General features: G+C 31.1%; 2 protein-coding genes and 2 non-coding genes across 4 annotated transcripts in view; 3 read left to right on the plus strand and 1 right to left on the minus strand.

The window, feature by feature from the left end:
* Positions 1-1,316, minus strand: part of LOC140060667 (apoptosis-stimulating of p53 protein 1-like) — a 53,591-nt gene extending 52,275 nt beyond the window's left edge. Inside the window, exon 1 of the mRNA XM_072106970.1 lies at positions 1,275-1,316. The gene's annotated coding sequence lies outside the window, so the exon portion shown is untranslated. The remainder of the gene's footprint in view (positions 1-1,274) is intronic.
* Positions 1,317-1,461: 145 nt separating this feature from the next.
* LOC140060670 (DNA polymerase eta-like) lies at positions 1,462-8,767 on the plus strand. Its single transcript, XM_072106978.1, has 10 exons — positions 1,462-1,613; positions 2,193-2,327; positions 2,622-2,875; positions 3,275-3,411; positions 3,860-3,963; positions 4,385-4,504; positions 5,136-5,259; positions 5,416-5,481; positions 6,022-6,191; positions 6,795-8,767. The coding sequence occupies exons 1-10, from the start codon at positions 1,489-1,491 to the stop codon at positions 7,858-7,860; spliced, it is 2,301 nt and encodes a 766-aa protein (XP_071963079.1). The 5' UTR covers positions 1,462-1,488; the 3' UTR covers positions 7,861-8,767.
* Trnad-guc (transfer RNA aspartic acid (anticodon GUC)) lies at positions 1,883-1,954 on the plus strand. Its single transcript has one exon. It is a non-coding gene; the product is annotated as a tRNA-Asp (tRNA).
* Positions 3,643-3,714, plus strand: Trnad-guc (transfer RNA aspartic acid (anticodon GUC)). The gene has a single exon. It is a non-coding gene; the product is annotated as a tRNA-Asp (tRNA).
* Positions 8,768-12,535: the final 3,768 nt, after the last annotated feature.

Raw genomic sequence — 12,535 nt, forward strand, 5'->3', positions numbered from 1 at the left:
GATGGAATACAATTTGAATAGGGGAGGGAGTGAATTGAGAAGGGAGGCACAGAGTACTCTTTGCTATTGTCCTTGAGTCATAATCAAACACACTAATCACTGTATGATCATATTGCTAACAGCAGTTTATTTTGGCTCACTTCCAAATTCCTGAAATCACCTGAGATGACAAATTATCCAAAAAAATTAAGAAAACCATTGAATTATAGCAATTGTGTTATAAATCAAGGCAAAATCAATGTTTTTTCTTCCGTGAACCGATTATTACTAACCAATCATACATTTGTATGCCTGTATGCCCAAAACAAATACTTGATAACGTTTTGATAAAAAATACCAGATTTCGGCAAACATAATTATTGTTTGTGACTCCCTTCAACAAAATAGATTCATTAAAGGAAAGCAGTGGACCATGACGTTAGGTTAATTAGTGTTAATTAAGTGTTAGGAAGCAAAGAGTAAATCTAAAAGGATTTGTATAGAGTCATACTTCTACTTTATTGTTGGCCACGCGCATCTGTATGCAAATGAAGCAAACTTCTGTCGAGTTTTAAGCAAATACAGAGGGTTCATTATTTATATTCATTGATGCTTCTGCAGTGGCATGCGTGGCACTATTAGTATTATTGTCTCAATTGTTTCTTTTTAGTCAATTCATTTTAAAGAAACGAATATTGCATTTTACAATGTCCTTTTATAGTCATAGAATTTAGAAACAAACAACAAAATAAATCTTCTCGCTCAGTTGTTTTGCTACTACTACTAGGCCTAGCCTTAATTAATCATCTAGGGACCTGTTTTTGCAAAGAAAAAGATGGTTAAATGGTGTGTGGACATATTACTATAAAAAATTATTACAATCAGTAACTGAAAATTAATTTAAATTACATGATTAACATTTTTAATTATAAACATGAATGGAGTGGCATAATAAAAATTGTGTTTGAATACTATACAATACATTAATATGTTATTAAATATATTAACATAAATAGGTTCGGGATGGTCTGGCATTGAACAAACACTTATTTTGGCTCTCTATGCTAGGCCTATGAATTTGCATCAACCCCATTCTCTCCGTCCGGTGTTTGGCATCAGAACATGACGGGAGGTGGTGTAGCCTAGCCTCCTGTCAACAACATGTGGATGATGATGATTCAAAGTTTTCTTTATGTTTGTTTGTATGTTTATATAGAATTTGAGCCAATATGCAGTTTATACAAGCTAAAATTAGAACAACATTAAAACAAGCAATATGTCATGATAAACCGTACCATTATGCAAATCTTGAGAAAGTAAAATTTTGCTTTTAAAAGTTTTCTTCTCTTCCAAAAGTCGTCTGCTCCTCCTTCTATTCTGACATCCATGTGACGTATTTTGAAGTTCAATGAACTTTCGGAGAATAATATTACAAAATATAGGGGGCGCTGTTTAATCAAATTATTTCTACTCTCGAAGAGTTGGTTGGTAAACATAATAAACATTATAATGGATAGGATTATAGCTTTAATTGATATGGATTGCTTTTATGTTCAAGTTGAACAGCGTCTAAATAATTCTTTGAAAGGAAAACCATGTGCGGTTGTACAGTATAATGCATGGAAAGGAGGCGGGTAAGAAATCATAACAAAATACCATCATCAGATACAGATCATCTGCATGATTGAAAATTAAATTCGCGCTTTTCTTTATTTTGATTAAATCCGATCGGCATGGTACCTCGTCGAAAATAACACGAATTTAAATACAAAGTCTTGTAGAATTAATATCAATAATACAATATAACATTGTTCTTTAAAAACACCCAAAATTTAGTAATGAAAGCTAAATACCGCTGTTAGAATCATTGTGTGATCACAAAGTCTTGTGAATGCCAGCCAATTCCTAGATAGTATAGTGGTAAGTATCTCCGCCTGTCACGCGGAAGACCGGGGTTCAATTCCCCGTCTGGGAGGCTATTTTTTTAAATGTTCCAAATTTTTTTTTATCTTATATTGATTCATTTTATTCAACTTTTTTATTATCTTTCTTATATTGAAATATATAAATGTTCCTTTTTTTGTTAGTTATTTGTATTCTGTTGACATACTAATTTATTTATTCTTTTATAATAATATGTAGCTTATTACATATTAAAAAATGTTTGGCCTTATAATATTAATAATTAATTACTATTGATCTAATAATTACAGGATTATTGCAGTGAGTTATGAAGCTAGAGCAGCTGGTGTTACCAGACAGATGAGGGGTGATGAAGCGAAAAAGAAATGTCCAGAAATTCAGCTCGTGCCTGTACCACAAAATAGAGGAAAAGCAAATTTAGACAAGTGAGGATTCAATGATTTTTATACTCAAGTATTTTGCATGCTTAAATAATATTACTGTACGCTTGGTAGGCAAGGTTAACATGCTTTTATTCGAATCACCAGGTTTCAATCCTCACTTAGTGTCAACTCCATCCATGAGACTTATAATTTATAAGCATTATAAATTATAAAATAGTTTATCCATCCTGCAACTGGCATGTTACAATTATTATTGGATGCATATGAAATAAAAAATTTAAAAAGAATCATGAACATTTATTATTCTTCTATTGTTTTTCATTTCAATTAATTCAGGTACAGAGATGCTGGAGCTGAGATTATTAAAGTTCTGTGCAAGTTTAGTGACTGTGTAGAGCGTGCAAGTATCGATGAGGCTTACATCGACCTCACTGATGTTGTTCAAAAACGACTGGAAAGATTGCAAGGGGAGCGTATCACGTTTGATATGCTACCCAACACGCATGTTGTTGGCTGGGATGGAAATGAAGAAACTAGTTCATTGAGTGAGGATGGAAGTTCGAAACAAGGAGATGCAGAAAAAACTCATGGTACTATAAGCATCTCCCTGCTATAAGTAATTAATAATACAGTATAACATCGGCAAAGGTTTAAGGCTCACTCACTCCATGGTTCTGGTGGTAGAAAGAGTCTTCTAGGATAAGGACTATTAACCGTAGGTCCAGTGTACACATCTAGCTTATGTGCACTTTAAAGAACCTAGTACATCTTTCAAGACGAGTAGGAGTCACCCTGGTGTACTAGTACACACACAGCCACTGTCACTCACAGCCACTGAAAATTTCCTGTGGAATTTAGGTCAAAAAAGTTTAAACAAAGAAAGATCCAAAAAAAAATACAATAGTATAATGATAATACTGTAATAGATATATGTTACTGACATAATTTCTTTTTTTTTTCTATAGGGCTAAGCAATAGAGAAGCTGGAGTGATTCAATGGTTGGAAAATGCTGACAGTGTACAGGATAAGAGGCTAGCAATGGGAGGCTATATTGTAGAAGAAATCCGTGCAGCTATCTTTGAAGAAACAAGTTTTAGGTGTTCGGGTGGTATTGCATATAATAAGGTGTGTATCTTCTAAAGCCTTGTGTGATACAATGACCTGTGATGATTTCATTCTTTAACATTGTGTCTGGCGCCCTCAATTTACAAAAATAATCCATATTTTTGTTTAGTCACTTATCATTTTCATCTTCAATAATTTACTGAATTCAAAATTTGAAAAACTAAAAATGAAAGGTAATACTGCTCTTCAGAATTATTGTGAGGTCTTAAATTCTTGGTGACTCCAGCCAATTCCTAGATAGTATAGTGGTAAGTATCTCCGCCTGTCACGCGGAAGACCGGGGTTCAATTCCCCGTCTGGGAGGCTATTTTTTAAAATGTTCCTTTATTATTTTTTTACACTTTTTTATCCTTTCAATATAGAAAAAGAAAAATTTAATTTTTTTGGGATTACTTTTTTTAAGTAGAAATTTGACAGTTTTGACAAATTGTTTTTGAAAAAACTATAGATGTTAGCAAAGCTGTCGTGTGGAATTAATAAACCAAACAAACAGACCATTACTCCTCACACATCAGTGGAAAACCTATTTAAAACACTACCTATCAGGAAAATGTGAGTATGATTCTAAAGATGTGATATGCCCAAATATGGTAGTGATATGCCTAAATTTGGTAGTGATCTTCATGTCCATATTTGGGCACATCACATTTTTTTTTCAAATAAAGTTTGATAGTGTAGACAGAAATTGAGGTACCTTGCACAGCCCCACGGAAGAGTTGATCATGAGTCCCCATGGTTAAATAAAATTGATTTAAATACCCTTCCATAAAAAAATGGATAGACATGTCAAGTATGAAAAGAAAAAGACTAATACCAGTAATAATATTTGAAATAAATTTATATAAAATAAAACAATTAAATAAAATTGATAAGTTATAGAATAAATAAATACAATTTTTAAAAATCTGTTAATAATAGGATTGTACTAGAAGGAAAAATGAGATTTTATCACATTGTTATTTCTAATATTCAGTCGGAATCTAGGAGGAAAACTTGGACATATGTTAGTAGCTGACTTGAACATAAATTTTATGGGTGATCTGTGCCAGTATACAAAGGTGTTCCTTCAAAGCAAATATGGGGACAAAACTGGGTAAGTTTTTATATGTAAATAATGGGAAACAATAGAGATGAGAAAAATAGAAGAATCCTAAGTTTGAGCTTCTGTTGGAGCATAGCTCAAGTATGAGTTTGAGCATCAGTTTTAGCTGAGCTTCAGTATGAATTTGATCCTCAGTTTGAGTTTGAGCCTTAGTTTGAGTTTAACCTTATAGTTGGAGCTGATCTTCAATATGAGTTTGAGCATCAGTTGGAGGTGAGCCTCAGTACGATTTTGAGCCTCACTTGGAGCTTAAACTCAGTTGGAGCTGAGCTTCAATGAGTTTGAGCATCAGGTGGAGCTGAACTTCAATATGAGTTTGAGCCTCAGTATGAGAATATTGTTTAGTGTGTCTGTCTTTTCACTTTTACTTTGTCTTTAAAATAATTAGATTATTCACATAATTGTCATGTGATGAAGTTATAGCATCACATGACTATATGTTAATGAGAGGAAATCACATGACTTTTTCCCTTTTAATCATTTGATCATAAGACTATTCATGTCTTCTTAATTCATCACTAACATTTTTCTATCAGTTCTCCAGAGAAACATACGAATTCCCGGAATTTCGTAAGCCTTTGACATTGATGTTTCGCATCGTTCACATACATTTTATTTCCAGTTTGTGGCTTTATGAAATTTGCAGAGGATTAGAGTATGAGACTGTAAAACAGAGAACACTTCCAAAATCTATAGGATGCAGTAAGAATTTTACAGGCAACACAGCTCTGGACACCAAAGATAAGGTACAAAATGTTTAACCGTGACCTTGTTGAATACTAGTACATTGAAGCTAGTTGTAGTTGTAAATGTATTACAGTTTTAATGTAGGCAGCACTCATGAGAAAACTCAGTCTGTAATTCATTAAAATGTATGATTTTTACTCTTGTATGAATTAAAGGTTGTACACTGGATGAAAGAACTGGCTCAAGAGGTATCTGAACGGATTGAGAAAGACCAAGAAATGGTAACTTATCAAACAATAGATTTAAAGATGTATTGTCCCCCAAAAACATGAACAATGAAAACTAATAAAATCAGGATTTGAATAAGTCATTTTGTAGTTTTAATAAATTTAATCACTTCCGTAGAAAAACACAAAATAAATTCAACCAAAAACAAAGCCAATTTGACTATTTTTTAAGGGGACAATATATCTTTAAGCATTGTTTCGGTTAATAAATTGCCTATGTAAAATTCATTCAACTTTGTGTTAACGTTCACTCTAAACCGTTTGTATTATGTTATTTCCAGATAATATTTATCTTTTTTCCATATACAATTTTAATTTTTAATGTATACAATATTTTGTTACTGTTATCATTTGTGTAGGGCCCTAATCAGTTTTCTACACAGAAACTGGATAGGCCACCCATGGTAAATATGTTAATAAATAAGTTTTATTTTATTACATTTTAATATAGTTTAAAACTCCAATAATCCAAAATGGATACCCCATTCCTTAATAATGACGTTAAACTTTTTTTTATATTCTCCTTTTTCTTAGAACAATAGAGTTCCAAAACAGATGACAATTAGTTTAAAACTGGATACGAAACCAGCAAGTAATGTGACTAGATCATGTGCTTTGAGTAAGACTGAGGCAGAAGATATGACACGCACAGCATACTCATTGATTCAAAGTCTGAACACAGCTGGCAACAACCAAGCCGCATGGTAATAACATTAAACACTCATTTGAAAATATTCATGAATTCCAGAAAGTGGTTAAAGATACTACATAGTACAACTTTGCTAGAGATTTTATGTGAAGGCCAAAACAGCTGAAGGTTTTAATATTTAGAAATTATCTTACATTTTCAATTAAATAATGGTTTGATATATTAAACTTAAATTTTAGACCACCTGTGGTCCAGATAAAACATTAATTAATAAATAAATAGCAGATGTGGCTACATACAGTACTTTCTTATAAAAGTAAAAATTGTCCATTTGCATAATAATTTAAAAAATATAATATTTTGGCACACATGGCATGCCATACCAAATCAAAATTCCTGCTGGTGATGCTCATAATGGAATACATTAACAAAATATTGTGTTAAACGTATATGTAAAAATATTTATTTATTTATTTAACATTATCTACTATATAAGTTTTAAGCTCTGTCTACACAATCAAACAAAAAATATATAAATATATGAACACGATGATGTCATATCACTACCATATATGGGAACATCACATGTTTTGTTTCAAACTAGTTTGATAGTGTAGACAGAGCTGAAGTTGTTACTCTTGGATATTTCTATTTTCAGGGTTCCACACGTCCTCTGTCTTGGTATTGCCACTTCAAAATTTACAGAGAATGTGTGCAGTGGGAACATGAGTATGAAGAATTTTCTAAGTAGTCCGTCAAAAACAACAAACTTACACGCAACCTCACCGCATTTCAGTTCTCAGAAAAAGTGTTCAAAAAGTATTGAAACTTTTTTTTCATCGGTGAAGAATACTTCTGATGAAGATGCAAAATTGCCTATGACCAAATATGGAGATTCTGGCTTTTGTGCAAATGCTGATGAAAGTTTAATTCTTGAACCAAAAGAAGACTCAGAAATCAACAAGCAGCAACTAAACAAGAAACTAACAAAAGGTATTCAACAATTTTTCACACCTAAATCCAGATTGTCTGATAAAGATTGTGAAGAAAACATTGATGTGATGTCTACAAAACTGCAGGACAACTCATCAAGCAATATAAACAAAGTATCTATAAGTGGTGAAAGTTTGCATAAGGAAGCCAAAGAAATTGATGCAAAATTGATAGATAACCAGTTAAATACAGAAAACATTGATTCTGTAAACAATGGATTATCATGTTCTAAGATATCATTATCATCTAATTCACCCTCGTCATCTAAATCAGTAATTCTTAAATCATTGCCTTATTTGCCAACAAAATCAATATCATCTAAATCATCATTTCACTCACCACCACCGACATCCAAATCTTTGACAGCATTCTTTTCACAGAACACTAAAAGAAAATCTGCAGGTTTTACTGATAAACATTCAACAGAACTTAATACTGATGAAATCTCCTCTGACAATTCTGATGAAATCAAATGCAAGAAATGTTGTGCAATAGTTTCAGCGTGGGATTACCCAGAACACCTTGATTACCATTTTGCGATGGATTTACACAAAGAAATCCAAGATAAGATGACTACGCCACCAATATGTGATCAAGCATCGACGACACCGAGGAGCGCAGGCAATAAAAGTAAACGTACTGACCAATTAAGCGCGAGTGCTAAAAAGAAAAAGCCAAATGATAAATCATCTATTGCATCGTTTTTCAAGAAGTCGTGGAATTCTGAATAATTAGATTAAACTTTACATTAAAAAAAGGTCAAAGCATTTAATTTGTGTTTAAAATTGTGTAAATCAATCGTCTCAATCTACTAGTTTATTTAGTGCAGCCAGTATGTGTAAGCCAAGATGGTTAACTTTACTTTTAAGCTTCCATAATCCATCTAGTCACTCAAAATATGGTGATACAGCATGCTACAGTATACAAATAATGAATGTTTATGAGTGTAATGGTTCAAATAATGGCATGAGGTGAATGATGAAAGGTTAAATATCAACGAGGCAAAGTAATATTAAACAATCGTTTAATAGTGCATACTATTGCATGCCATGTGACCCACAATCGTCCAATCAAATGACAGGAATTTATTTAGGTGTTATATAATAAATGTTATTCCATACATAACAAAGTGTTGAAATAGTCTAAATCGTTATCAGTAGCCTGGTGAATAGACTTACCCCAAATCTCTAGATATTTTCACCTTAATTCTGTTGTTTATCGACACGGAGAATTAAGGTGCATAGTTGACTCTACATTAGCATCAACCATTGACCGTGCCATTGAAAAACTTTACATTAGATGTCTCTCAAAATAAAATTAACTAATAAAATATTTTCATTGTTTACTTTTATTGTAATTCATTTACATTCAGTTGGAATTTAGCGACTGACAAGTTGCAGTACAATTTGAGCAACTAGTATTACTTGGTTTTTTTAAGTCATTGAGTCCAAATAGGTAACACAAGCTTTGCTTAACACATAGGTGGAGATATTAAATGTATAACGGAACAACAAAAACATTTGGAAGACTTATCCACATAATAACTAATTAAAAATATAATTTAATAAAATGAATCTATTGAAAAAGAAAAGATTTTACAAATTACATTTTACAGTCCAAATTTTTAAAAATATTTTTTTTCTGGTCAAAGTTAAATAAATTACTTTTTTTTCTGTAGTCGTTTTAATACAAACAAATTTTTTCATCTTATGATAATCAAAATTGGTATTATTAATAAAATAATAAACACAAAATATTACCGTCATATTATTGGTCAGTATGATAAATAGTCTATTTTTACAATATATATATACTTTATACATTTCGTTTCGTTTATTTATTTTTTCCACTCACTTATATAATATATATATATATATCATTTACATTTACATAACATAACATATATTAAATGTGGGTGGATGGAAGTCACAGTAAGTTCACTGAACTTTAAGTCGTGACTCCCGTATGCCTAAGTATACTAACATTGCTACAGAGTAGACTAAAATATAAATATATAATAGTGAAAGTACATAAAATAAAGAAATAATAAAAAAAAAAATTTAAATTATAGAAGTTAAGATAAGCCAGGCAATTATATAATATATGATAAAAGGGATAATGATAACAATTAGAGTACAATATGAAATATAATTAAATATGGTATAATAACAAGTATAACGATACAATGTAGCGGAGATTATTGAATACCAGGGTGAAGGATTTAATGCCATGTATCACCACCAAATAAATAAGGATAAAAGATCGGCGAAAATTTATGTAGCATATTCTGACACCATTTTGTGTTTGAAATTAGATTTAAAACTAGAAAAGGAAGATTTCTGTTTAAGTTCATTTGAGAGTGAAGTCCAAAGTTTGGGACCAAAATAATACATAGAAAATCGTCGAGCCTTAACATTTAAATTATCAAGGATATAATTGTTAACAGAGGATCGGGTTTTATAGGAATGGCGTTCGTCAATTCTTGTAAATAAAGCATTAAAATGTGAAGGCAGTAAATTGTTAGATAAACGGTACATAAATGAGGCAACTTGTAATTTATTTAAATCATAAATGTTTAAAACGTTAAATCTTTTAAAAAGTAATTTTGTATGGGCTCTAAATGATTCTCCCGCGCAAATCCGAAGTGCACGTTTTTGTAGTTTAAAAAGGCGGTCAATTTGAGTTTTCTCTAGACTTGTCCAGGGGCATAACGTATTAAATTTATCTAGAGTAATTGCCCAACATAAATTGGCATAAGAAAGGTAAGGCAAAACTAAAGTATTGTAAAGGGTTAATAAGGTTTTTTGAGGGAAGATATGTTTTAATTTGTTCAATATTCCAACATTTCTAGAAACTAGATTACTGATTTTATTTATATGTAGTTTCCAAGTCAGAGAGGCATCTATGGTTACTCCTAAAAATTGGGTTTCATTAACTCGTTTGATCATTTTATTATCAATGTATATTTGTTCATTTAAAGAATTTGAAATTTTACGTTTAGAAAATATTATATAGTTCGTTTTGAATGTATTAAGAGTTAATTTATTGTGTTTGAGCCAATTTGAAACTTTAAGTAACTCATCATTGACAATTTTAAACAAGGTATTTAATTTAGGATGAGAGAAAAAAATATTTGTGTCGTCAGCAAATAAGATAAAATTTAGTAATTTAGAGCTGTTTGGTATATCGTTAACAAAAATCAGGAATAAGAGTGGTCCAAGAATCGATCCTTGGGGAACACCACAGGTTAAACGGGAATAGGAAGAGTTAAAATTATTTAAGGAAGTAAACTGAACACGATTGGAAAGGTAGCTTTTAATTAGTTTTAAAGGAAGGCCTCTGATACCGTAATTTGAAAGTTTATGAATTAAAATATCGTGGTTAATAGTATCGAAGGCCTTAGATAAATCAAGGAAAATGCCAACAGAAAACTCATTTTTACTCAGGGCAATTGTAATTTTGTCAAAAATATCTAATAAAGCAAGATCTGTTGAATACTTTTTCCTGAAACCATATTGGCCTTTAAATAAAATGTTATGTTTAGTTAAAAAGGAAGAAATTCGATTATGCATTATTTTTTCAATTAATTTTGAGAAACAAGGAAGTAGGGAGATTGGTCTGTAGTTATTGAAATGATGAGGATCTTCTTTCTTGTAGATAGGGATGACTTTAGCTATTTTAAAAGAATCAGGAAAAATACCGGTTTGAAAAGAAGTATTAAAAATGTGAGTTAAGGGTTTGTATATAAAATTAGAAACACGTTTAATAATTTTATTGGAAAACCCATCAAACCCAGGAGATTTATTATCTTTGAGGGAAAGTATTATACTGACAACTTCATGTTCGGTTACAGGACTAAGAAAGAGAGAGTGCACACATGGACGAGGTAGGGTAGAAGTATAATTATCATTATCCGACACATGTATTTTGTTAACTAAATTTGGCCCTATACTAGTAAAATAATTATTGAATTCAGTTGCAATTTGTTGAGGATTATTTAATTCAATGTCATTGTTAATAAAGTGAGAAGGAAACGGTTTACGAGATTTCTTGCCAAGGACTCCATTTATTGTTTGCCAGGTTTTTTGGATGTTATTTTTATGGAATTCAAATTTGTCACTGAAGTAATTCTTTTGGGCAGTACGAAGGATTTTGGTAAGTACATTTCGATATTTAACATATTTATCTTTGTCCTTTTGCTTTTTAGATATAAGAAATGTTTTATATAATTTGTGTTTTTTGTCGATAGATTTAATTAAGCATTTAGTTATCCAAGGTTTTTTTTCTTTCCGAATATTGCGTCTGGAACGAGTGGTTTTAATGTTGTTATTATATAATGTACTAAATATGTCGTTGAATAAAGCGTATGCCTCATTGGGTTCATTGGAGTTATAAATACTAGTCCAGTCAACATTTGACAAATCATTACTTAAGGCAGAAATTGAAATATCATTGACTTTTTTTATGTATATATATTTTGATTTAGGTTTCAGGTGTTGGAGAGGTTCTGATTTATGTACTAACAAGAAAACAGGAAAGTGATCCGAGATGTCCGAATATAGAATTCCGGAAGAAATGTTATCATATAGATTATTACAAAAAATATTGTCGATTAAAGTTGCAGAATTACGCGTAATTCTAGTTGGCCTAGTAATAAGAGGATAATAATTTGATTGAAATAAAGTATTAACAAAATCAGAAGTACCTTTATGTGTTTTGGAATTTAACAAGTTAATATTAAAGTCTCCTGAAATATATGCTGTTTTTTTCTCATTATTAATGGTGTCAATTAAATTAGAGATATCTTTATTAAATGTGTTAATGGATAATTCAGGCAAACGATATACTACTCCAAGGATTATGTTTTTGGGTTGTGCATCGATTTCAATGAAAAGAGATTCCGAACCATTAGTAATGATAAATGATAAATCAGGGCGAAGAATATATTTAAATCTCTGGTGTAGGTAAATGGCAACGCCTCCTCCTGGTCTATCAGCTCGTGAAACATGCAAGAGGTTATAATTGGGAATATTATAAAAGGAAAAAGGCGTATTATGATTAAAAAAAGTTTCGGTGAAGCATAGTGCTGAGAATTCATGGTTAATAGCACCTACGCATACATTGATATCGTTAAAATGTTTAACAAGACTGCGTGCGTTTAAGTGAAAGATACTAAATGAATAATCTTGGGTTGAATATTTGTTGTTAAGACTATCAATATATTCATAGGCACAAGATTCAATATTTTCGGAAAATAATTGGGCATCGTTGTCATTAATAACATCTTTAAAATTAATATCAAAAGGGTTAAAAATTAAAGAATTAAATCTATCAAAGTCAATTCTATCGTCACAAAAGTAATAGTGAATGACATGCAAGAATTCATCATTATCAATAATGTGATTA

The sequence above is a fragment of the Antedon mediterranea genome, chromosome 10, assembly GCF_964355755.1.
Source record: "Antedon mediterranea chromosome 10, ecAntMedi1.1, whole genome shotgun sequence".
Taxonomy (NCBI): domain Eukaryota; kingdom Metazoa; phylum Echinodermata; class Crinoidea; order Comatulida; family Antedonidae; genus Antedon; species Antedon mediterranea.

Excerpts from the sequence above, each read along its gene's own strand:
- LOC140060670 (XM_072106978.1), top strand. The coding sequence starts at position 1,489 with ATGGATAGGATTATAGCTTTAATTGATATGGATTGCTTTTATGTTCAA. Across the intron at positions 1,614-2,192 it reads AATGCATGGAAAGGAGGCGG|GATTATTGCAGTGAGTTATG; the intron begins GTAAGAAATCAT and ends TAATAATTACAG. Across the intron at positions 3,964-4,384 it reads ACACTACCTATCAGGAAAAT|TCGGAATCTAGGAGGAAAAC; the intron begins GTGAGTATGATT and ends TCTAATATTCAG.